Source organism: Pseudophryne corroboree (genome assembly GCF_028390025.1).
Source record: "Pseudophryne corroboree isolate aPseCor3 chromosome 3 unlocalized genomic scaffold, aPseCor3.hap2 SUPER_3_unloc_1, whole genome shotgun sequence".
NCBI lineage: Eukaryota > Metazoa > Chordata > Amphibia > Anura > Myobatrachidae > Pseudophryne > Pseudophryne corroboree.
Genome location: NW_026967493.1, coordinates 4,390,883 through 4,414,752, shown reverse-complemented (window position 1 = coordinate 4,414,752; position 23,870 = coordinate 4,390,883). Strand labels below are relative to the sequence as shown.

The 23,870-nt window shown below is 50.1% G+C and overlaps 1 protein-coding gene across 1 annotated transcript in view; it reads left to right on the top strand.

Moving 5' to 3' along the window:
- LOC134983128 (oocyte zinc finger protein XlCOF7.1-like) overlaps window positions 1-23,870 on the top strand; it is a 39,835-nt gene that overhangs the window by 10,080 nt on the left and 5,885 nt on the right. The window contains exons 2-6 of the mRNA XM_063948861.1: window positions 9,672-9,772; window positions 9,902-10,093; window positions 18,393-18,447; window positions 20,108-20,205; window positions 20,336-20,447. Of these exons, the coding sequence (XP_063804931.1) occupies window positions 9,695-9,772; window positions 9,902-10,093; window positions 18,393-18,447; window positions 20,108-20,205; window positions 20,336-20,447 (535 nt within the window). The 5' untranslated portion in view covers window positions 9,672-9,694. The remainder of the gene's footprint in view (window positions 1-9,671; window positions 9,773-9,901; window positions 10,094-18,392; window positions 18,448-20,107; window positions 20,206-20,335; window positions 20,448-23,870) is intronic.

The window sequence follows — 23,870 nt, the reverse complement described above, 5'->3', positions numbered from 1 at the left end:
CCCTTATACAGGGCTCTGTGTGATGTGAGGTCTCCTCTGTATACAGCTGCGTTACTGATGCTCTGACTCCCTTATACGGGGCTCTGTGTGATGTGAGGTCTCCTCTGTATACAGCTGCGTTACTGACGCTCTGACCCCCTTATACGGAGCTCTGTGTGATGTGAGGTCTCCCCTGTATACAGCTGCGTTACTGACGCTCTGACTTCCTTATACGGGGCTCTGTGTGATGTGAGGTCTCCTCTGTATACAGCTGCGTTACTGACGCTCTGACCCCCTTATATGGAGCTCTGTGTGATGTGAGGTCTCCTCTGTATACAGCTGCGTTACTGACGCTCTGACTCCCTTATAAGGGGCTCTGTGTGATGTGATGTCTCCTCTGTATATAGCTGCGTTACTGACTCTCTGACTCCCTTGTACGGAGCTCTGTGTGATGTGAGGTCTCCCCTGTATACAGCTGCGTTACTGACGCTCTGACTCCCTTATACGGGGCTCTGTGTGATGTGAGTACTCCTCTGTATATAGCTGCGTTACTGACTCTCTGACTCCCTTGTACGGAGCTCTGTGTGATGTGAGGTCTCCCCTGTATACAGCTGCGTTACTGACGCTCTGACTCCCTTATACGGGGCTCTGTGTGATGTGAGGTCTCCTCTGTATACAGCTGCGTTACTGATGCTCTGACTCTCTTATACGGAGCTCTGTGTGATGTGAGGTCTCCTCTGTATACAGCTGCGTTACTGATGCTCTGACTCTCTTATACGGAGCTCTGTGTGATGTGAGGTCTCCTCTGTATACAGCTGCATTACTGACGCTCTGACTCCCTTATACGGGGCTCTGTGTGATGTGAGGTCTCCTCTGTATATAGCTGCGTTACTGACTCTCTTATACGGAGCTCTGTGTGATGTGAGGTCTCCTCTGTATACAGCTGCGTTACTGATGCTCTGACTCCCTTATACGGGGCTCTGTGTGATGTGAGGTCTCCTCTGTATACAGCTGCGTTACTGACACTCTGACTCCCTTATACGGGGCTCTGTGTGATGTGAGGTCTCCTCTGTATACAGCTGCGTTACTGACGCTCTGACCCCCTTATACGGAGCTCTGTGTGATGTGAGGTCTCCCCTGTATACAGCTGCGTTACTGACGCTCTGACTCCCTTATAAGGGGCTCTGTGTGATGTGATGTCTCCTCTGTATATAGCTGCGTTACTGACTCTCTTATACGGAGCTCTGTGTGATGTGAGGTCTCCTCTGTATACAGCTGCGTTACTGACGCTCTGACTCCCTTATACGGGGCTCTGTGTGATGTGAGGTCTCCTCTGTATACAGCTGCGTTACTGACGCTCTGACCCCCTTATACGGAGCTCTGTGTGATGTGAGGTCTCCCCTGTATACAGCTGCGTTACTGACGCTCTGACTCCCTTATACGGGGCTCTGTGTGATGTGAGGTCTCCTCTGTATACAGCTGCGTTACTGACGCTCTGACTCCCTTATACGGGGCGCTGTGTGATGTGAGGTCTCCTCTGTATATAGCTGCGTTACTGACTCTCTTATACGGAGCTCTGTGTGATGTGAGGTCTCCTCTGTATACAGCTGCGTTACTGATGCTCTGACTCCCTTATACGGGGCTCTGTGTGATGTGAGGTCTCCTCTGTATACAGCTGCGTTACTGACGCTCTGACCCCCTTATACGGAGCTCTGTGTGATGTGAGGTCTCCCCTGTATACAGCTGCGTTACTGACGCTCTGACTTCCTTATACGGGGCTCTGTGTGATGTGAGGTCTCCTCTGTATACAGCTGCGTTACTGACGTTCTGACTCCCTTATACGGGGCGCTGTGTGATGTGAGGTCTCCTCTGTATACAGCTGCGTTACTGACGCTCTGACTCCCTTATACGGAGCTCTGTGTGATGTGAGGTCTCCTCTGTATACAGCTGCGTTACTGACGCTCTGACTCCCTTATACGGAGCTCTGTGTGATGTGACGTCTCCCCTGTATACAGCTGCGTTACTGACGCTCTGACCCCCTTATACGGGGCTCTGTGTGATGTGAGGTCACCTCTGTATACAGCTGCGTTACTGACGCTCTGACTCCCTTATACGGGGCTCTGTGTGATGTGAGGTCACCTCTGTATACAGCTGCTTACTGACGCTCTGACTCCCTTATACGGGGCTCTGTGTGATGTGAATTCTCCTCTATATACAGCTGCATTACTGACGTTCTGACTCCCTTATACGGAGCTCTGTGTGATGTGAGGTCTCCTCTGTATACAGCTGCGTTACTGACGCTCTGACCCCCTTATACGGAGCTCTGTGTGATGTGAGGTCTCCCCTGTATACAGCTGCGTTACTGACGCTCTGACTTCCTTATACGGGGCTCTGTGTGATGTGAGGTCTCCTCTGTATACAGCTGCGTTACTGACGTTCTGACTCCCTTATACGGGGCGCTGTGTGATGTGAGGTCTCCTCTGTATACAGCTGCGTTACTGACGCTCTGACTCCCTTATACGGAGCTCTGTGTGATGTGAGGTCTCCTCTGTATACAGCTGCGTTACTGACGCTCTGACTCCCTTATACAGTTCTCTGTGTGATGTGAGTACTCCTCTGTATATAGCTGCGTTACTGACTCTCTGACTCCCTTGTACGGAGCTCTGTGTGATGTGAGGTCTCCCCTGTATACAGCTGCGTTACTGACGCTCTGACTCCCTTATACGGGGCTCTGTGTGATGTGAGGTCTCCTCTGTATACAGCTGCTTACTGACGCTCTGACTCCCTTATACGGGGCTCTGTGTGATGTGAATTCTCCTCTATATACAGCTGCATTACTGACGCTCTGACTCCCTTATATGGGGCTCTGTGTGATGTGAGGTCTCCTCTGTATACAGCTGCGTTACTGACGCTCTGACTTCCTTATACGGGGCTCTGTGTGATGTGAGTACTCCTCTGTATATAGCTGCGTTACTGACGCTCTGACTCCCTTATACGGGGCTCTCTGTGATGTGAGGTCTCCTCTGTATATAGCTGCATTACTGACGCTCTGACTTCCTTATACGGGGCTCTGTGTGATGTGAGTTCTCCTCTGTATATAGCTGCGTTACTGACTCCCTTATACGGGGCTCTGTGTGATGTGAGTTCTCCTCTGTATATAGCTGCGTTACTGACGCTCTGACTTCCTTATACGGGGCTCTGTGTGATGTGAGTTCTCCTCTGTATATAGCTGCGTTACTGACGCTCTGACTCCCTTATACAGGGCTCTGTGTGATGTGAGTTCTCCTCCGTATATAGCTGCATTACTAATGCTCTGACCCCCTTTACGGAGCCCTGTGTGACGTCTCCCCCTTATCAGGGGCAGATCTAGACTTTTCTTATAGGGAAGGTGGTTTAAAAATGGTTCCTGATGCCTCTCCTCCCTATTTCTCTATCGTCCTAGTGGATGCTGGGGTTCCTGAAAGGACCATGGGGAATAGCGGCTCCGCAGGAGACAGGGCACAAAAAGTAAAGCTTTTCCAGATCAGGTGGTGTGCACTGGCTCCTCCCCCTATGACCCTCCTCCAGACTCCAGTTAGATTTTTGTGCCCGGCCGAGAAGGGTGCAATCTAGGTGGCTCTCCTAAAGAGCTGCTTAGAAAAAGTTTAGCTTAGGTTTTTTATTTTACAGTGAGTCCTGCTGGCAACAGGATCACTGCAACGAGGGACTGAGGGGAGAAGAAGTGAACTCACCTGCGTGCAGGATGGATTGGCTTCTTGGCTACTGGACATCAGCTCCAGAGGGACGATCACAGGTACAGCCTGGATGGTCACCGGAGCCGCGCCGCCGGCCCCCTTGCAGATGCTGAAGTCAGAAGAGGTCCAGAATCGGCGGCTGAAGACTCCTGCAGTCTTCTAAAGGTAGCGCACAGCACTGCAGCTGTGCGCCATTTTCCTCTCAGCACACTTCACACGCAGTCACTGAGGGTGCAGGGCGCTGGGGGGGGGCGCCCTGGGAGGCAAATGTAACCTATATAAAGGCTAAAAATACCTCACATATAGCCCCCAGAGGCTATATGGAGATATTTAACCCCTGCCTGGATTCACTAAATAGCGGGAGACTAGCCCGCCGGAAAAGGGGCGGGGCCTATCTCCTCAGCACACGGCGCCATTTCCTCTCACAGCTCCGCTGGTCAGGACGGCTCCCAGGTCTCTCCCCTGCACTGCACTACAGAAACAGGGTAAAACAGAGAGGGGGGGCAAATTTATGGCGATATTTTGATATATATAAAGCAGCTATAAGGGAGCACTTATTATAAGGCTATCCCTGTTATATATAGCGCTTTTGGTGTGTGCTGGCAAACTCTCCCTCTGTCTCCCCAAAGGGCTAGTGGGTCCTGTCTTCGTTAGGAGCATTCCCTGTGTGTCTGCTGTGTGTCGGTACGTGTGTGTCGACATGTATGAGGACGATATTGGTGTGGAGGCGGAGCAATTGCCAAATATGAGGATGTCACCCCCTAGGGAGTCGACACCAGAATGGATGCCTTTATTTATGGAACTACGGGATAGTGTCAACACGCTAAAGCAGTCGTTTGACGACATGAGACGGCCGGACAATCAATTAGTGCCTGTCCAGGCGACTCAAACACCGTCAGGGGCTGTGAAACGCCCTTTGCCTCAGTCGGTCGACACAGACCCAGACACAGGCACTGACTCCAGTGGTGACGGTGACGAATCAACCGTATTTTCCAGTAGGGCCACACGTTATATGATTTTGGCAATGAAGGAGGCGTTACATTTAGCTGATACTACAGGTACCACTAAACAGGGTATTATGTGGGGTGTGAAAAAACTACCTATAGTTTTTCCTGAATCAGAAGAATTAAATGACGTGTGTAATGAAGCGTGGGTTGCCCCTGATAAAAAGCTGATAATTTCAAAGAAATTATTGGCATTATACCCTTTCCCGCCAGAGGTTAGGGAGCGCTGGGAAACACCTCCTAGGGTGGACAAGGCGCTAACACGCTTATCTAAACAAGTGGCGTTACCCTCTCCTGAGACGGCCGCACTTAAAGATCCATCAGATAGGAGGATGGAAAATATCCAAAAAAGTATATACACACATGCAGGTGTTATACTACGACCAGCTATAGCGACTGCCTGGATGTGCAGTGCTGGGGTAGTTTGGTCAGAGTCCCTGATTGAAAATATTGATACCCTGGACAGGGACAATATTTTACTGTCGTTAGAACAAATAAAGGATGCATTTCTTTATATGCGTGATGCACAGAGGGATATCTGCACACTGGCATCACGGGTAAGTGCTATGTCCATTTCGGCCAGAAGAGCTTTATGGACGCGACAGTGGACAGGCGATGCGGATTCAAAACGACATATGGAAGTTTTGCCGTATAAAGGGGAGGAGTTATTTGGAGTCGGTCTATCAGATTTGGTGGCCACGGCTACAGCCGGGAAATCCACCTTTCTACCTCAAGTCACTCCCCAACAGAAAAAGGCACCGACTTTTCAACCGCAGCCCTTTCGTTCCTTTAAAAATAAGAGAGCAAAGGGCTATTCATATCTGCCACGAGGCAGAGGTCGAGGGAAGAGACAGCAACAGGCAGCTCCTTCCCAGGAACAGAAGCCTTCCCCGGCTTCTACAAAAGCCTCAGCATGACGCTGGGGCTTCTCAAGCGGACGCGGGGACGGTGGGTGGTCGTCTCAAAAATTACAGCGCGCAGTGGGCTCACTCGCAGGTAGATCCCTGGATCCTGCAGATAATATCTCAGGGGTACAGGTTGGAATTAGAGACAGATCCACCTCGCCGTTTCCTGAAGTCTGCTTTACCAACGTCCCCCTCCGAAAGGGAGACGGTTTTGGAAGCCATTCACAAGCTGTACTCTCAGCAGGTGATAGACAAGGTACCTCTTCTACAACAAGGGAAGGGGTATTATTCCACTCTTTTTGTGGTACCGAAGCCGGATGGCTCGGTAAGGCCTATTCTAAATCTGAAGTCCTTGAACCTGTACATAAAGAAGTTCAAGTTCAAGATGGAGTCACTCAGAGCAGTGATAGCGAACCTGGAAGAGGGGGACTTTATGGTATCCTTGGACATAAAGAATGCGTATCTCCACGTTCCAATTTACCCCTCACACCAGGGGTACCTCAGGTTCGTTGTACAAAACTGTCACTATCAGTTTCAGACGCTGCCGTTCGGATTGTCCACGGCACCTCGGGTCTTTACAAAGGTAATGGCCGAGATGATGATTCTTCTTCGAAGAAAAGGCATATTAATTATCCCATACTTGGACGATCTCCTAATAAGGGCAAGGTCCAGAGAACAGCTAGAGATGGGATTAGCACTGTCGCAAGAAGTGCTAAAACAGCACGGGTGGATTCTGAATATTCCAAAATCCCAGTTAATGCCGACAACTCGTCTGCTGTTCCTAGGGATGATTCTGGACACGGTTCAGAAAAAGGTTTTTCTCCCGGAGGAAAAAGCCAAGGAGTTATCCGAGCTTGTCAGGAACCTCCTAAAACCAGGAAAGGTGTCTGTACATCAATGCACAAGAGTCCTGGGAAAAATGGTGGCTTCTTACGAAGCAATTCCATTCGGCAGATTCCACGCAAGAATTTTCCAAAGGGATCTGTTGGACAAATGGTCAGGGTCGCATCTTCAGATGCACCTGCGGATAACCCTGTCTCCAAGGACAAGGGTGTCTCTTCTGTGGTGGTTGCAGAGTGCTCATCTATTGGAGGGCCGCAGATTCGGCATACAGGATTGGATCCTGGTGACCACGGACGCCAGCCTGAGAGGCTGGGGAGCAGTCACACAAGGAAGAAACTTCCAGGGAGTATGGACGAGCCTGGAAACGTCTCTTCACATAAACATTCTGGAACTAAGAGCAATATACAATGCTCTAAGCCAGGCAGAACCTCTGCTTCAGGGAAAACCGGTGTTGATCCAGTCGGACAACATCACGGCAGTCGCCCATGTGAACAGACAGGGCGGCACAAGAAGCAGGAGTGCAATGGCAGAAGCTGCAAGGATTCTTCGCTGGGCAGAGAATCATGTGATAGCACTGTCAGCAGTGTTCATCCCGGGAGTGGACAACTGGGAAGCAGACTTCCTCAGCAGACACGATCTTCACCCGGGAGAGTGGGGACTTCATCCAGAAGTCTTCCACTTGCTGGTAACCCGTTGGGAAAGACCAATGGTGGACATGATGGCGTCTCGCCTCAACAAAAAACTGGACAGGTATTGCGCCAGGTCAAGAGATCCGCAGGCAATAGCTGTGGACGCGCTGGTAACGCCTTGGGTGTACCAGTCGGTGTATGTGTTTCCTCCTCTGCCTCTCATACCAAAAGTATTGAGAATTATACGGCAAAGAGGCGTAAGGACGATACTAGTGGTTCCGGATTGGCCAAGAAGGACTTGGTACCCGGAACTTCAAGAGATGATCACGGAAGATCCGTGGCCTCTACCTCTAAGGAGGGACTTGCTTCAGCAGGGTCCCTGTCTGTTTCAAGACTTACCGCGGCTGCGTTTGACGGCATGGCGGTTGAACGCCGGATCCTAAAGGAAAAAGGCATGCCGGAAGAAGTCATTCCTACTTTGATTAAAGCAAGGAAGGAAGTAACCGTGCAACATTATCACCGAATTTGGCGAAAATATGTTGCGTGGTGCGAAGATCGGAGTGCTCCGACGGAGGAATTTCAACTGGGTCGATTCCTACATTTCCTGCAATCAGGATTGTCTATGGGTCTCAAATTGGGATCTATTAAGGTTCAAATTTCGGCCCTGTCGATTTTCTTTCAAAAAGAATTGGCTTCAGTCCCTGAAGTCCAGACCTTTGTTAAGGGAGTGCTACATATACAGCCTCCTGTGGTGCCTCCAGTGGCACCGTGGGATCTCAATGTGGTTTTGGACTTTCTAAAATCTCATTGGTTTGAACCACTAAAGAAGGTGGATTTGAAATATCTCACATGGAAAGTGACCATGCTTCTAGCCCTGGCTTCGGCCAGGAGAGTGTCAGAACTGGCAGCTTTATCTTACAAAAGCCCATATCTGATTTTCCATTCGGACAGGGCAGAACTGCGGACTCGTCCGCATTTTCTCCCTAAGGTGGTGTCAGCATTTCATCTGAACCAGCCTATTGTAGTGCCTGCGGCTACAAGTGACTTGGAGGACTCCAAGTTACTGGACGTTGTCAGAGCATTAAAAATATATATTGCAAGGACAGCTGGAGTCAGAAAATCTGACTCGTTGTTTATATTGTATGCACCCAACAAGATGGGTGCTCCTGCGTCTAAGCAGACGATTGCTCGTTGGATCTGTAGCACAATCCAACTTGCACATTCTGTGGCAGGCCTGCCACAGCCTAAATCTGTAAAGGCCCACTCCACAAGGAAGGTGGGCTCATCTTGGGCGGCTGCCCGAGGGGTCTCGGCATTACAACTTTGCCGAGCAGCTACGTGGTCAGGGGAGAACACGTTTGTAAAATTTTACAAATTTGATACTCTGGCTAAGGAGGACCTGGAGTTCTCTCATTCGGTGCTGCAGAGTCATCCGCACTCTCCCGCCCGTTTGGGAGCTTTGGTATAATCCCCATGGTCCTTTCAGGAACCCCAGCATCCACTAGGACGATAGAGAAAATAAGATTTTACTTACCGATAAATCTATTTCTCGGAGTCCGTAGTGGATGCTGGGCGCCCATCCCAAGTGCGGATTATCTGCAATAATTGTACATAGTTATTGTTAACTAATTCGGGTTATTGTTGAAGGAAGCCATCTTTCAGAGGCTCCGCTGTTATCATACTGTTAACTGGGTTTAGATCACAAGTTGTACGGTGTGATTGGTGTGGCTGGTATGAGTCTTACCCGGGATTCAAAATCCTCCCTTATTGTGTACGCTCGTCCGGGCACAGTACCTAACTGGAGTCTGGAGGAGGGTCATAGGGGGAGGAGCCAGTGCACACCACCTGATCTGGAAAAGCTTTACTTTTTGTGCCCTGTCTCCTGCGGAGCCGCTATTCCCCATGGTCCTTTCAGGAACCCCAGCATCCACTACGGACTCCAAGAAATAGATTTATCGGTAAGTAAAATCTTATTTTAATTCTCCTCCCACTTCCAGACCTAACTCCGCCCATTATATATATATATATATATATATATATATATATATATGTAGCATTAAGCCAGGTGTCCGCACTAGTGCTGCAAGCACAATTGCCAGATGCCCGCTGCAATGTCGCTGGTTCATCTCCTTCTTCTGATGGCGACTCCTGTATTCTCTGCTGTCCTCGCACAAGGAGACATTAAAGAGTGCAGAAGCAGGAGCCAGGCAAGGGACATCGCAGCGGGCGCCCAGCAAATGGGGTTGCAGCAGGGATGCCTGAGAACAATGTGCTAGATGGGCAATGTTCAGGCTGCTGGCTGCAGACCCCTTCATTGCAGCGGGCTCCACCGCCGCTGGTTTTAACCATGATCAGGTATGAGTTGGGAGGAAAGGTTGGGGGGGGGAGCGATCGCCCTGTTCGCCCTACCCTGAATCCGGCCCTGCTCCTTATACAGCTGCGTTACTAGTGCTCTAATCCTCTTATACAGGGCTCTGTGTGATGTGACGTCTCCTCTCTATACAGCTGACTTACTAACGCTTTAACCCCCTTATGCAGGGTTCAGTGTAATGTGATCAATTTGAGTCCCTTTACTAGATCGGCGTCTGGATGAAGGGACAATGGACAAGAACAGAAGTCGCATGACAGGGAAGATAATAAACCTCACTCTGGAGATCATCTACCTGCTGACAGGAGAGGTGAGGGGGCCTGGAAACGTTACAGTGACATAACTAGTGTTCCATTTATTAGATTTGGGCTTGAGCCACGAATAGTGAAATCCCAGTCTATACAGACTAAACTTTATAATTGTCTCTCTGAACACACAGGATTACACACTAGTGAAGAAGACATCAGTTGAGTGTGAGACACCCAGCAGCCGATCCCATTTATCAAGAGGACTCAGGAAGACCCAGAGCCTCATCACGGTGCCTCCACCTCACTCACTGATACATGAGAGACACAATGACCAGAAGATCCTGGAACTCGCCAACAAGATCATTCAGCTGCTGACTGGAGAGGTGACTGCTGGGAATGGGTCATTATACAGTAACACCAGGGGACGTGTCTGGCTGATGACCGGAGAGGTGACTGCTGGGAATGGGGCATTATACAATAACACCAGGGGGATGTGTCTGGGTGATGACTGGAGAGGTGACTGCTGGGAATGGGTCATTATACAGTAACACCAGGGGACGTGTCTGGCTGATGACCGGAGAGGTGACTGCTGGGAATGGGACATTATACAGTAACACCAGGGGATGTGTCTGGGTGATGACTGGAGAGGTGACTGCTGGGAATGGGTCATTATACAGTAACACCAGGGGACGTGTCTGGGTAATGACCGGAGAGGTGACTGCTGGGAATGGGACATTATACAGTAACACCAGGGGATGTGTCTGGGTGATGACCGGAGAGGTGACTGCTGGGAATGGGACATTACACAGTAACACCGGGGGATGTGTCTGGGTGATGACTGGAGAGGTGACTGCTGGGAATGGGACATTATACAGTAACACCAGGGGATGTGTCTGGAGAGGTGACTGCTGGGAATGGGACATTATACAGTAACACCGGGGGATGTGTCTGGGTGATGACTGGAGAGGTGACTGCTGGGAATGGGACATTATACAGTAACACCAGGGGATGTGTCTGGGTGGTGACTGCTGGGAATGGGGCATTATACAGTAACACCGGGGGATGTGTCTGGGTGATGACTGGAGAGGTGACTGCTGGGATTGGGACATTATACAGTAACACCAGGGGATGTGTCTGGGTGATGACTGGAGAGGTGACTGCTGGGAATGGGACGTTATACAGTAACACCGGGGGATGTGTCTGGGTGATGACTGCTGGGAATGGGACATTATACAGTAACACCAGGGGATGTGTCTGGAGAGGTGACTGCTGGGATTGGGACATTATACAGTAACACCAGGGGATGTGTCTGGGTGATGACTGGAGAGGTGACTGCTGGGAATGGGGCATTATACAGTAACACCAGGGGATGTGTCTGGAGAGGTGACTGCTGGGAATGGGACATTATACAGTAACACCAGGGGATGTGTCTGGGTGATGACTGGAGAGGTGACTGCTGGGAATGGGACGTTATACAGTAACACCGGGGGATGTGTCTGGGTGATGACTGCTGGGAATGGGACATTATACAGTAACACCAGGGGATGTGTCTGGAGAGGTGACTGCTGGGAATGGGACATTATACAGTAACACCAGGGGATGTGTCTGGGTGATGACTGGAGAGGTGACTGCTGGGAATGGGGCATTATACAGTAACACCAGGGGATGTGTCTGGAGAGGTGACTGCTGGGAATGGGACATTATACAGTAACACCAGGGGATGTGTCTGGGTGATGACTGGAGAGGTGACTGCTGGGAATGGGGCATTATACAGTAACACCAGGGGATGTGTCTGGGTGATGACTGGAGAGGTGACTGCTGGGAATGGGACATTATACAGTAACACCGGGGGATGTGTCTGGGTGATGACTGGAGAGGTGACTGCTGGGAATGGGGCATTATACAGTAACACCAGGGGATGTGTCTGGGTGATGACTGGAGAGGTGACTGCTGGGAATGGGACATTATACAGTAACACCGGGGGATGTGTCTGGGTGATGACTGGAGAGGTGACTGCTGGGAATGGGACATTATACAGTAACACCAGGGGATGTGTCTGGGTGATGACTGGAGAGGTGACTGCTGGGAATGGGACATTATACAGTAACACCAGGGGATGTGTCTGGGTGATGACTGGAGAGGTGACTGCTGGGAATGGGACATTATACAGTAACACCGGGGGATGTGTCTGGGTGATGACTGGAGAGGTGACTGCTGGGAATGGGGCATTATACAGTAACACCAGGGGATGTGTCTGGGTGATGACTGGAGAGGTGACTGCTGGGAATGGGACATTATATAGTAACACCAGGGGATGTGTCTGGGTGATGACCGGAGAGGTGACTGCTGGGAATGGGACATTATACAGTAACACCAGGGGATGTGTCTGGAGAGGTGACTGCTGGGAATGGGACATTATACAGTAATACCAGGGGATGTGTCCGGGTGATGACTGGAGAGGTGACTGCTGGGAATGGGACATTATACAGTAACACCAGGGGATGTGTCTGGGTGATGACTGGAGAGGTGACTGCTGGGAATGGGACATTATACAGTAACACCAGGGGATGTGTCTGGGTGATGACTGGAGAGGTGACTGCTGGGAATGGGACATTATACAGTAACACCAGGGGATGTGTCTGGGTGATGACTGGAGAGGTGACTGCTGGGAATGGGACATTATACAGTAACACCAGGGGATGTGTCTGGGTGGTGACTGCTGGGAATGGGGCATTATACAGTAACACCGGGGGATGTGTCTGGGTGATGACTGGAGAGGTGACTGCTGGGATTGGGACATTATACAGTAACACCAGGGGATGTGTCTCGGTGATGACCGGAGAGGTGACTGCTGGGAATGGGGCATTATACAGTAACACCAGGGGATGTGTCTGGGTGATGACTGGAGAGGTGACTGCTGGGAATGGGACGTTATACAGTAACACCGGGGGATGTGTCTGGGTGATGACTGCTGGGAATGGGACATTATACAGTAACACCAGGGGATGTGTCTGGAGAGGTGACTGCTGGGATTGGGACATTATACAGTAACACCAGGGGATGTGTCTGGGTGATGACTGGAGAGGTGACTGCTGGGAATGGGGCATTATACAGTAACACCAGGGGATGTGTCTGGAGAGGTGACTGCTGGGAATGGGACATTATACAGTAACACCAGGGGATGTGTCTGGGTGATGACTGGAGAGGTGACTGCTGGGAATGGGACGTTATACAGTAACACCGGGGGATGTGTCTGGGTGATGACTGCTGGGAATGGGACATTATACAGTAACACCAGGGGATGTGTCTGGAGAGGTGACTGCTGGGAATGGGACATTATACAGTAACACCAGGGGATGTGTCTGGGTGATGACTGGAGAGGTGACTGCTGGGAATGGGGCATTATACAGTAACACCAGGGGATGTGTCTGGAGAGGTGACTGCTGGGAATGGGACATTATACAGTAACACCAGGGGATGTGTCTGGGTGATGACTGGAGAGGTGACTGCTGGGAATGGGGCATTATACAGTAACACCAGGGGATGTGTCTGGGTGATGACTGGAGAGGTCACTGCTGGGAATGGGACATTATACAGTAACACCGGGGGATGTGTCTGGGTGATGACTGGAGAGGTGACTGCTGGGAATGGGGCATTATACAGTAACACCAGGGGATGTGTCTGGGTGATGACTGGAGAGGTGACTGCTGGGAATGGGACATTATACAGTAACACCGGGGGATGTGTCTGGGTGATGACTGGAGAGGTGACTGCTGGGAATGGGACATTATACAGTAACACCGGGGGATGTGTCTGGGTGATGACTGGAGAGGTGACTGCTGGGAATGGGACATTATACAGTAACACCAGGGGATGTGTCTGGGTGATGACTGGAGAGGTGACTGCTGGGAATGGGACATTATACAGTAACACCGGGGGATGTGTCTGGGTGATGACTGGAGAGGTGACTGCTGGGAATGGGGCATTATACAGTAACACCAGGGGATGTGTCTGGGTGATGACTGGAGAGGTGACTGCTGGGAATGGGACATTATATAGTAACACCAGGGGATGTGTCTGGGTGATGACCGGAGAGGTGACTGCTGGGAATGGGACATTATACAGTAACACCAGGGGATGTGTCTGGGTGATGACTGGAGAGGTGACTGCTGGGAATGGGTCATTATACAGTAACACCAGGGGACGTGTCTGGGTAATGACCGGAGAGGTGACTGCTGGGAATGGGACATTATACAGTAACACCAGGGGATGTGTCTGGGTGATGACCGGAGAGGTGACTGCTGGGAATGGGACATTACACAGTAACACCGGGGGATGTGTCTGGGTGATGACTGGAGAGGTGACTGCTGGGAATGGGACATTATACAGTAACACCAGGGGATGTGTCTGGAGAGGTGACTGCTGGGAATGGGACATTATACAGTAACACCGGGGGATGTGTCTGGGTGATGACTGGAGAGGTGACTGCTGGGATTGGGACCATTATACAGTAACACCAGGGGATGTGTCTCGGTGATGACTGGAGAGGTGACTGCTGGGAATGGGGCATTATACAGTAACACCAGGGGATGTGTCTGGGTGATGACTGGAGAGGTGACTGCTGGGAATGGGACGTTATACAGTAACACCGGGGGATGTGTCTGGGTGATGACTGCTGGGAAGGGGACATTATACAGTAACACCAGGGGATGTGTCTGGAGAGGTGACTGCTGGGATTGGGACATTATACAGTAACACCAGGGGATGTGTCTGGGTGATGACTGGAGAGGTGACTGCTGGGAATGGGGCATTATACAGTAACACCAGGGGATGTGTCTGGAGAGGTGACTGCTGGGAATGGGACATTATACAGTAACACCAGGGGATGTGTCTGGGTGATGACTGGAGAGGTGACTGCTGGGAATGGGGCATTATACAGTAACACCAGGGGATGTGTCTGGGTGATGACTGGAGAGGTGACTGCTGGGAATGGGACATTATACAGTAACACCGGGGGATGTGTCTGGGTGATGACTGGAGAGGTGACTGCTGGGAATGGGGCATTATACAGTAACACCAGGGGATGTGTCTGGGTGATGACTGGAGAGGTGACTGCTGGGAATGGGACATTATACAGTAACACCGGGGGATGTGTCTGGGTGATGACTGGAGAGGTGACTGCTGGGAATGGGACATTATACAGTAACACCAGGGGATGTGTCTGGGTGATGACTGGAGAGGTGACTGCTGGGAATGGGACATTATACAGTAACACCAGGGGATGTGTCTGGGTGATGACTGGAGAGGTGACTGCTGGGAATGGGACATTATACAGTAACACCGGGGGATGTGTCTGGGTGATGACTGGAGAGGTGACTGCTGGGAATGGGGCATTATACAGTAACACCAGGGGATGTGTCTGGGTGATGACTGGAGAGGTGACTGCTGGGAATGGGACATTATATAGTAACACCAGGGGATGTGTCTGGGTGATGACCGGAGAGGTGACTGCTGGGAATGGGACATTATACAGTAACACCAGGGGATGTGTCTGGAGAGGTGACTGCTGGGAATGGGACATTATACAGTAATACCAGGGGATGTGTCCGGGTGATGACTGGAGAGGTGACTGCTGGGAATGGGACATTATACAGTAACACCAGGGGATGTGTCTGGGTGATGACTGGAGAGGTGACTGCTGGGAATGGGACATTATACAGTAACACCAGGGGATGTGTCTGGGTGATGACTGGAGAGGTGACTGCTGGGAATGGGACATTATACAGTAACACCAGGGGATGTGTCTGGGTGGTGACTGCTGGGAATGGGGCATTATACAGTAACACCGGGGGATGTGTCTGGGTGATGACTGGAGAGGTGACTGCTGGGATTGGGACATTATACAGTAACACCAGGGGATGTGTCTCGGTGATGACCGGAGAGGTGACTGCTGGGAATGGGGCATTATACAGTAACACCAGGGGATGTGTCTGGGTGATGACTGGAGAGGTGACTGCTGGGAATGGGACGTTATACAGTAACACCGGGGGATGTGTCTGGGTGATGACTGCTGGGAATGGGACATTATACAGTAACACCAGGGGATGTGTCTGGAGAGGTGACTGCTGGGATTGGGACATTATACAGTAACACCAGGGGATGTGTCTGGGTGATGACTGGAGAGGTGACTGCTGGGAATGGGGCATTATACAGTAACACCAGGGGATGTGTCTGGAGAGGTGACTGCTGGGAATGGGACATTATACAGTAACACCAGGGGATGTGTCTGGGTGATGACTGGAGAGGTGACTGCTGGGAATGGGACGTTATACAGTAACACCGGGGGATGTGTCTGGGTGATGACTGCTGGGAATGGGACATTATACAGTAACACCAGGGGATGTGTCTGGAGAGGTGACTGCTGGGATTGGGACATTATACAGTAACACCAGGGGATGTGTCTGGGTGATGACTGGAGAGGTGACTGCTGGGAATGGGGCATTATACAGTAACACCAGGGGATGTGTCTGGAGAGGTGACTGCTGGGAATGGGACATTATACAGTAACACCAGGGGATGTGTCTGGGTGATGACTGGAGAGGTGACTGCTGGGAATGGGGCATTATACAGTAACACCAGGGGATGTGTCTGGGTGATGACTGGAGAGGTCACTGCTGGGAATGGGACATTATACAGTAACACCGGGGGATGTGTCTGGGTGATGACTGGAGAGGTGACTGCTGGGAATGGGGCATTATACAGTAACACCAGGGGATGTGTCTGGGTGATGACTGGAGAGGTGACTGCTGGGAATGGGACATTATACAGTAACACCGGGGGATGTGTCTGGGTGATGACTGGAGAGGTGACTGCTGGGAATGGGACATTATACAGTAACACCAGGGGATGTGTCTGGGTGATGACTGGAGAGGTGACTGCTGGGAATGGGACATTATACAGTAACACCAGGGGATGTGTGTGGGTGATGACTGGAGAGGTGACTGCTGGGAATGGGGCATTATACAGTAACACCAGGGGATGTGTCTGGGTGATGACTGGGGAGGTGACTGCTGGGAATGGGACATTATACAGTAACACCAGGGGATGTGTCTGGGTGATGACTGGGGAGGTGACTGCTGGGAATGGGACATTATACAGTAACACCAGGGGATGTGTCTGGGTGATGACTGGAGAGGTGACTGCTGGGAATGGGACATTATACAGTAACACCGGGGGATGTGTCTGGGTGATGACTGGAGAGGTGACTGCTGGGAATGGGGCATTATACAGTAACACCAGGGGATGTGTCTGGGTGATGACTGGAGAGGTGACTGCTGGGAATGGGACATTATACAGTAACACCAGGGGATGTGTCTGGGTGATGACTGGAGAGGTGACTGCTGGGAATGGGGCATTATACAGTAACACCAGGGGATGTGTCTGGGTGATGACTGGAGAGGTCACTGCTGGGAATGGGACATTATACAGTAACACCGGGGGATGTGTCTGGGTGATGACTGGAGAGGTGACTGCTGGGAATGGGGCATTATACAGTAACACCAGGGGATGTGTCTGGGTGATGACTGGAGAGGTGACTGCTGGGAATGGGACATTATACAGTAACACCGGGGGATGTGTCTGGGTGATGACTGGAGAGGTGACTGCTGGGAATGGGACATTATACAGTAACACCAGGGGATGTGTCTGGGTGATGACTGGAGAGGTGACTGCTGGGAATGGGACATTATACAGTAACACCAGGGGATGTGTGTGGGTGATGACTGGAGAGGTGACTGCTGGGAATGGGGCATTATACAGTAACACCAGGGGATGTGTCTGGGTGATGACTGGGGAGGTGACTGCTGGGAATGGGACATTATACAGTAACACCAGGGGATGTGTCTGGGTGATGACTGGGGAGGTGACTGCTGGGAATGGGACATTATACAGTAACACCAGGGGATGTGTCTGGGTGATGACTGGAGAGGTGACTGCTGGGAATGGGACATTATACAGTAACACCGGGGGATGTGTCTGGGTGATGACTGGAGAGGTGACTGCTGGGAATGGGGCATTATACAGTAACACCAGGGGATGTGTCTGGGTGATGACTGGAGAGGTGACTGCTGGGAATGGGGCATTATACAGTAACACCAGGGGATGTGTCTGGGTGATGACTGAGCCTAATTCAGACCTGATCGTAGCCGTGCAAAATTTTGCACGGCTACGATCAGCCACCCTGACATGCGGGGGGATGCCCGGCACAGGGCTAGTCTGCTCCGCATGTCTGGCCCTCCCCCCGCCGCACAGGTACAAAAGCATCATACAACGGCGATGCTTTTGTACCTGAAGAGTAGCTCCCTACCAGCGCAGCTTCTGCGCGCTGGCAGGGAGCTCACCGGGTCGCAGCGGCAACGTGTGATGTCACATAGCTGCCGTGCCCCCCCCTCAACACGGCGACCCAACGCCACCAGCCTGCCCCTTCCTGCCCAGCAACCGCCTCTGCCTGTCAATCAGGCAGAGGCGATCACTGGGCAGAGATGTCGATCGCATCTCTGGCATGCACCGGCGCACTGCAGACCTGATCGCCTGCTGTGTGAAAACGCACAGCAACGATCAGGTCTGAATTAGGCTCTGTGTCATTGTGTGTGTCAGGATGTCACTGTCTATTTCTCCATACAGGAATGGGACTATATAGAAGGACACAGGGGTCAATACAAGGATGTGACGTCACTGGGTAAGAGGAGAATTTCAGTTATTGTAAAAGAGAGAGCAGCTATGGGGACCACCTAATTTAGATACACATCATCTGATAATCACCGAGGGGTACATTTACTAAGCAGTGATAAGAATGGAGAAGTGAGCCAGTGGAGAAATTTCCCCATCAACCAGTCAGCAGCTCTGTATCATTTTATAGTATGCAAATTATAGATGTTACTTCAGTGCTGATTGGTTGCCATGGGCGACTTCTCTACTGGCTCACTTTTCCACTCTTATGACTGCTTAGTAAATGTCCCCCATAGTGTGCAAAAGTTTAAGGCAGGTATGGAAGAAATGCTGAAAAGTTAGAATGGTTCATTTTTATCAATTAACAAAATGCATAGAGGAGAAATCTAAATCAAATCAATATTTATCCGCTTTTCAGACAGAAAGGTAAATTCCCGGGTGAAGCAGTTCTACCCAGTCGAACATTTGCCGAAAACCACGGTTATTTTTTCTGTGTGAACGGGTCATCCCGGGTTGAAATTCCCGGAACTTCGACCCAGGAATTTACCAGGGTTGGAGAAGCAGGAATTTCGACCAAGGTTGACCCTTCCACACAGACGAAATACCCGTTTTGATCCGCAAATTACCAGGTAGAAATTCTTGACCCGGTAATTTGCTTCCCTGTGTGAAGGGGGGGTGGGGTGGGGGGGGGATGGTCAGGCAGAGACCGGCAAAATGGCCTGGCACTGAAATGCCAGGATTTCTGTCTGAAAAGGGTATCAGCGTGACCACTCTTTGCCTTCAAAAGAGCATCAATTTTTCAAGGTACACTCACAGTTTTTGAAGGAAACGGGCAGGGAAGTTGTTCCAAACATCTTGAGCAAATCCCCAACTCCATTTGCTGAAATGCAGACCCAAACTTGCAAGGAACCTCCACCATGCTTCACTGTTGCCTGCCTCATTATTGTACCGCTCTCCAGCCCTTCGGTGCACAAACGGCCTTCGGTTGCAGCCCAAAAAAATTAATTTTGACTCATCAGTCTAAAGCACCTGCCGCCATTTTTCTACACCCCAGTTTCTATGTTATCCTGCATAATGGAGTCGCTTGGCCATGTTTCCAAGTCAAAGCTATGGTTTTTTTGGTCTCGGTTTTTCCATGACGACCATTTCTAGTTAAATTTCTCCGAACAGTAGATGGGCGTACCTGGATCTCACTGTTTTCTGCCAGTTCTGAGCTGATGGCGCTAATGGACTTCTTCCGCGAAGGGAAGTAAGCATACAGCCAATGTCATTAAGAACTATCTTCAGCATAAAGTAGAACAAGGAGTCCTGGAAGCCTTGATTTCGACATCATCGAGTCTGTCTGGGATTACATGAGACAGCAGGATTTGAGCAAGTCTACATCCACAGAAGATCTGTAGTTAGTTCTCCAAGATGTTTGGAACAACCTCCCTGCCGAGTTCCTTTAATAATTGTGTGCAAGTGTACCTAGAAGAATTGATGTTGTTTTGAAGGCAAAGGATGGCCTCTCTTGTTCATTCACTTTGCATTTTGTTAATTGATAAAAATAAACTATTAACACTTCTATTTTTGAAAACATTCTTACTTTGCAGCATTTTTTCCTCACCTGCCTAAAACTTTTGCACAGTATGGTACATACAATGCACCCAGTCACTGAATGTCTCCTACAGATGGAGCCAGTAACAGGTATACCCCAGAGAGATGTCCCCGTCCTCTTTATTCCCAGGATCATACAGAGGAGAATCACAGTGTCCCACAGGAGGATCAGGTAGGTTCACAAATAACAATTATTCTATACACTATATAAACTGTTAATATTCTGGGTTCTATCTTGGTCATTGGTTGCCTTGTGTTATTAATTTATTTTTATTTATTTTTTAAATCAAATTTATGTTTAGGATGAAGACTTGTTTGTTATTAAGGTTGAAGCTATAGAGGGAAATGAAGATACATCTGATATGGGAGATCAACTGTGTAAGGAAGAGGAAATCCCTACAGGTATCGACACAGGTGAGTAATAATCACTAAGTACAGAGCAACATATTCTCCTTGTTTAGTCACTACAGCAATATATTATACTACACCCTCCTCTGTCACTACAGACTAATGGAGGGAAATAATCTGCCCAATGGGGGAGTTGGGAGTCATCAGCCCCTATTATACTCCTGCTCTCCCCCTCACATCATGTCACTGTGTGTTACCAGCCCAGAGATCTGACCAGTCTCCTCCCCACACTCTCTGGTGTATCTCATACATCAGGAGCCATCAGCCCCTATTATACTCATGCACGGACCCAGACTTAACTTGCTGGCTCGGTGCGGTCCGCACCTCTCACCCACGTCGGCCACCTTGAACCCCTCACCCCTCAGGACAAGCCCAGAATGCCAAGTCTGTGTCAGTTCATTTTATTGGTGGAAACTTTTATTTTCTCTATGAAAGGTTCTATTCTTACGTTGTGGTCTTCTGAGGCTCTGGATGTTCCTTTCTGTCAAGCAGAGTAATATAGGCTATATCAGCGGGACACTCGGGGTCATAAGTAGTTTGGTTGGCAAGAGCAGCTCTCTGCAGAAGCACAAAAACCGGCAACTACCACTAGCCATAACCCGAGGTAGCGGCCAACGCCCGTCTTCAGTTTTTGGGTCTCGTGGAGCCTTACGGGCCATGCTGTTCTCTCTTGGTTCTTTTTGCACCTACTTTTTTTGTTGTTGAATAGAGTATTTTTATTCAACAAGAATGAACTTATTACAGACATTTCAGATTACACCGGGAGCTTCAATTGTTGTTATACAATATAGTCATGCACAGATCCTTCTCAAACAATATGTGCATATGCGTGGTGTAACAAGTGGTCGCAGATCCATATAATGTCAACCCACAGATACCAGTGTCTCTGAAGTCTGCAAGCAAGGTCAAAACACATACTAACATTTCTTGTTTTCTCCCCGAAATACTTCGGTAAACCCCCCCAACTATGGGGCCTAATAAAGCCTGCCCGAAAAAAATAAATAAAAAAAAAGATGGAAAGCAGAAAATCATAAATAAAACAGACCAAAACAACACCAGCAAGCCTAGATTCCTACAGTTGTGCGAGATGAGGTGCATTATGCTTACAGTGTAGAGTACGGGAGAAGAGCCTGGTTCGTCCCCGCGGGTCCAGAGTAGCCGGGCCGCCGTAAAAGGCATACGACAATTTAAGTTAAGTTATAAATCTTCAAATTCTAAGGGCAGGGGAGGAGTATGTAGAGTTAATCCAGGAGGACCATATCTTCTCATGTTTAGAAAGGGCATTATTTTTCATATAAATGTACCGATCCTTCAATACTGTGTCATTCACAAGGGCTTTAAATGCAGACATCTTAGGGGAGTGTGAGGCCATCCATGTCCGCGCAATGCACACCTTGGCGAGGGCGCATATACTGCGAGCATACAAGTCCTCCCACTTAGTCCCAAAGTCAGTTCCTCCTACTCCCAGAATACAAAATCTTGGAGTCAGCATGCCTCTCGGTATCCCCGTGTGTTCCAGAATCGACCCGACCCTAGCCCAGAACGCCTGCAAGGATGGACGCTCCCACACCAGGTGCCAGAATGATCCGCCAGCGGTCCCGCACTTAGGACAGGCGGCGCCGCCACCGGCCCCAAATCTGGTCAGCCTGTTCGGGGTCATATACGATATATGCAATATAAAGAGTTGGATTTGTTGGAACCGTAGTGATTTGGTGACTTGGCTCGAGTTCCCCAGCGCCACCTCCCAGTCCTCCACATCCATGGGGCCCACGTCACGCACCCAGCGTTCCCGAAGGTTCGAGAGCGGGTCAGCGTGAATTGTTTTTAAAAGGTACGAGTAAGTGAAGGAGATCACCTTGACCCGATTCAATGAGCATAGAAAGGTCTTTATAGAGAAGGGGAGAAGCATCGGGGGGGAATCCCCGAACTGTGATTGTAAAGCGTGCCTGAGCTGTAAAAATCTATAAAAGTAAGAGTTCGGGAGACCAAACTCTTCCTTTAGTTGCTGAAAGGACTTCATTGTACCATTGTTGTATAACTGGAATATGGAAGTTACTGAGTACGGACCGCAAGGATTTTTGCCAGGATCTTGGCATTGGTAGGGATAAGGGAGATCGGTCTACAGGACTCTACTAGTTTGGGGTCCTTGCTGGGCTTTGGCAGTACTACAATTACGGCCTCGGACATTGAGGGAGGAAGTTGATTGGTGGCAAATATGTCTGTATACATCTCATGCAGCTTGGGACCAAAGAACTGTATGTATTGTTTATACAGCTCAGTGGGGATGCCATCGCTTCCCGGAGACTTGCCACTGGGAGACATACCCACCGCTGCGGTCACCTCCTCCAAAGCTAAGGGCGCGTCTAGAATATCCCTAGCCTCGGGGGAAAGCTTGGAAAGGGGTATATTGGACAGGTACAGGTCTAGGTCCTCCATGGAGCACGTCGACTGAGAGTCATAGACCTCTTTAAAGTATGAAAAAAACATCTGCGCTATGTCGTGGGTATTATCTACTATGGAGCCATCAGGGTCAGACATCTGCACTATCGTGGACCCAGGACGGTCATAGTGCACCAAATGGGCCAATAAACTACCTGGCCTGTCTGGCTGCATATATATATTGGTGGCCCTGAACAAAAGGGAGCGCGCATTTCTATCCGAGAGGTGAGCTAGCCAAGCCTCCTGAGCTAGTAGCCAACTTGCCTTTAGCGCAGAGGTTCCCTGAGCCAAGTAGCGGGTCTCTAGATCCCTATATTCAGACTCAAGCCGTCTCTCCGTCGTTCTGTACTCTATCTTGCGGGCAGCTATTTTGCATATCCGCGTACCACGTAAATAAGCTTTGAATGCATCCCATATAACTGGTGTCGGGGCAGAGCCCACATTATCCGCAAAGAAACCCTCCCACCTAGGCGGTAAATCCGGGTACTCTCCCAGCTGAGTCAGCCAGGACGGGTGTAACTTCCAATAAGACTGTCCCCTCCGGCACTCCACATCGAGGGACAGTAACAGGGGTGAATGGTCGGACACCCCCCGTGCCTCATAATGAACATCCGTTATACTAGGTAGGAGCATGGGCGAGACCAGGGCCAGGTCGATTCTGGAGAAGGAGCCATGCGTACCGGAGAAACAGGAGTACTGCCTAAGCGTAGGGTAGCGAGCCCTCCAGACATCCACCCACTGCATGCTATCTATAAAATCCGCAAACTTAGATTGAGATATAGATTGGCCACCCCCCGCCCCCGAATCCCGAGAAGACCTCCATCTATCCAGAGAGGCATCCAGCACGTTGTTAAAATCCCCTACACAAATAACAGGAGTATGTGGAGAGGCAGCAATAAATGAGGCCGCCTTCTGCAGGACATCATACGAGAATGGGGGAGGAACATAAACAGACAGAATAAAGAAATTACGGGAGTTCAGCTTGCATTC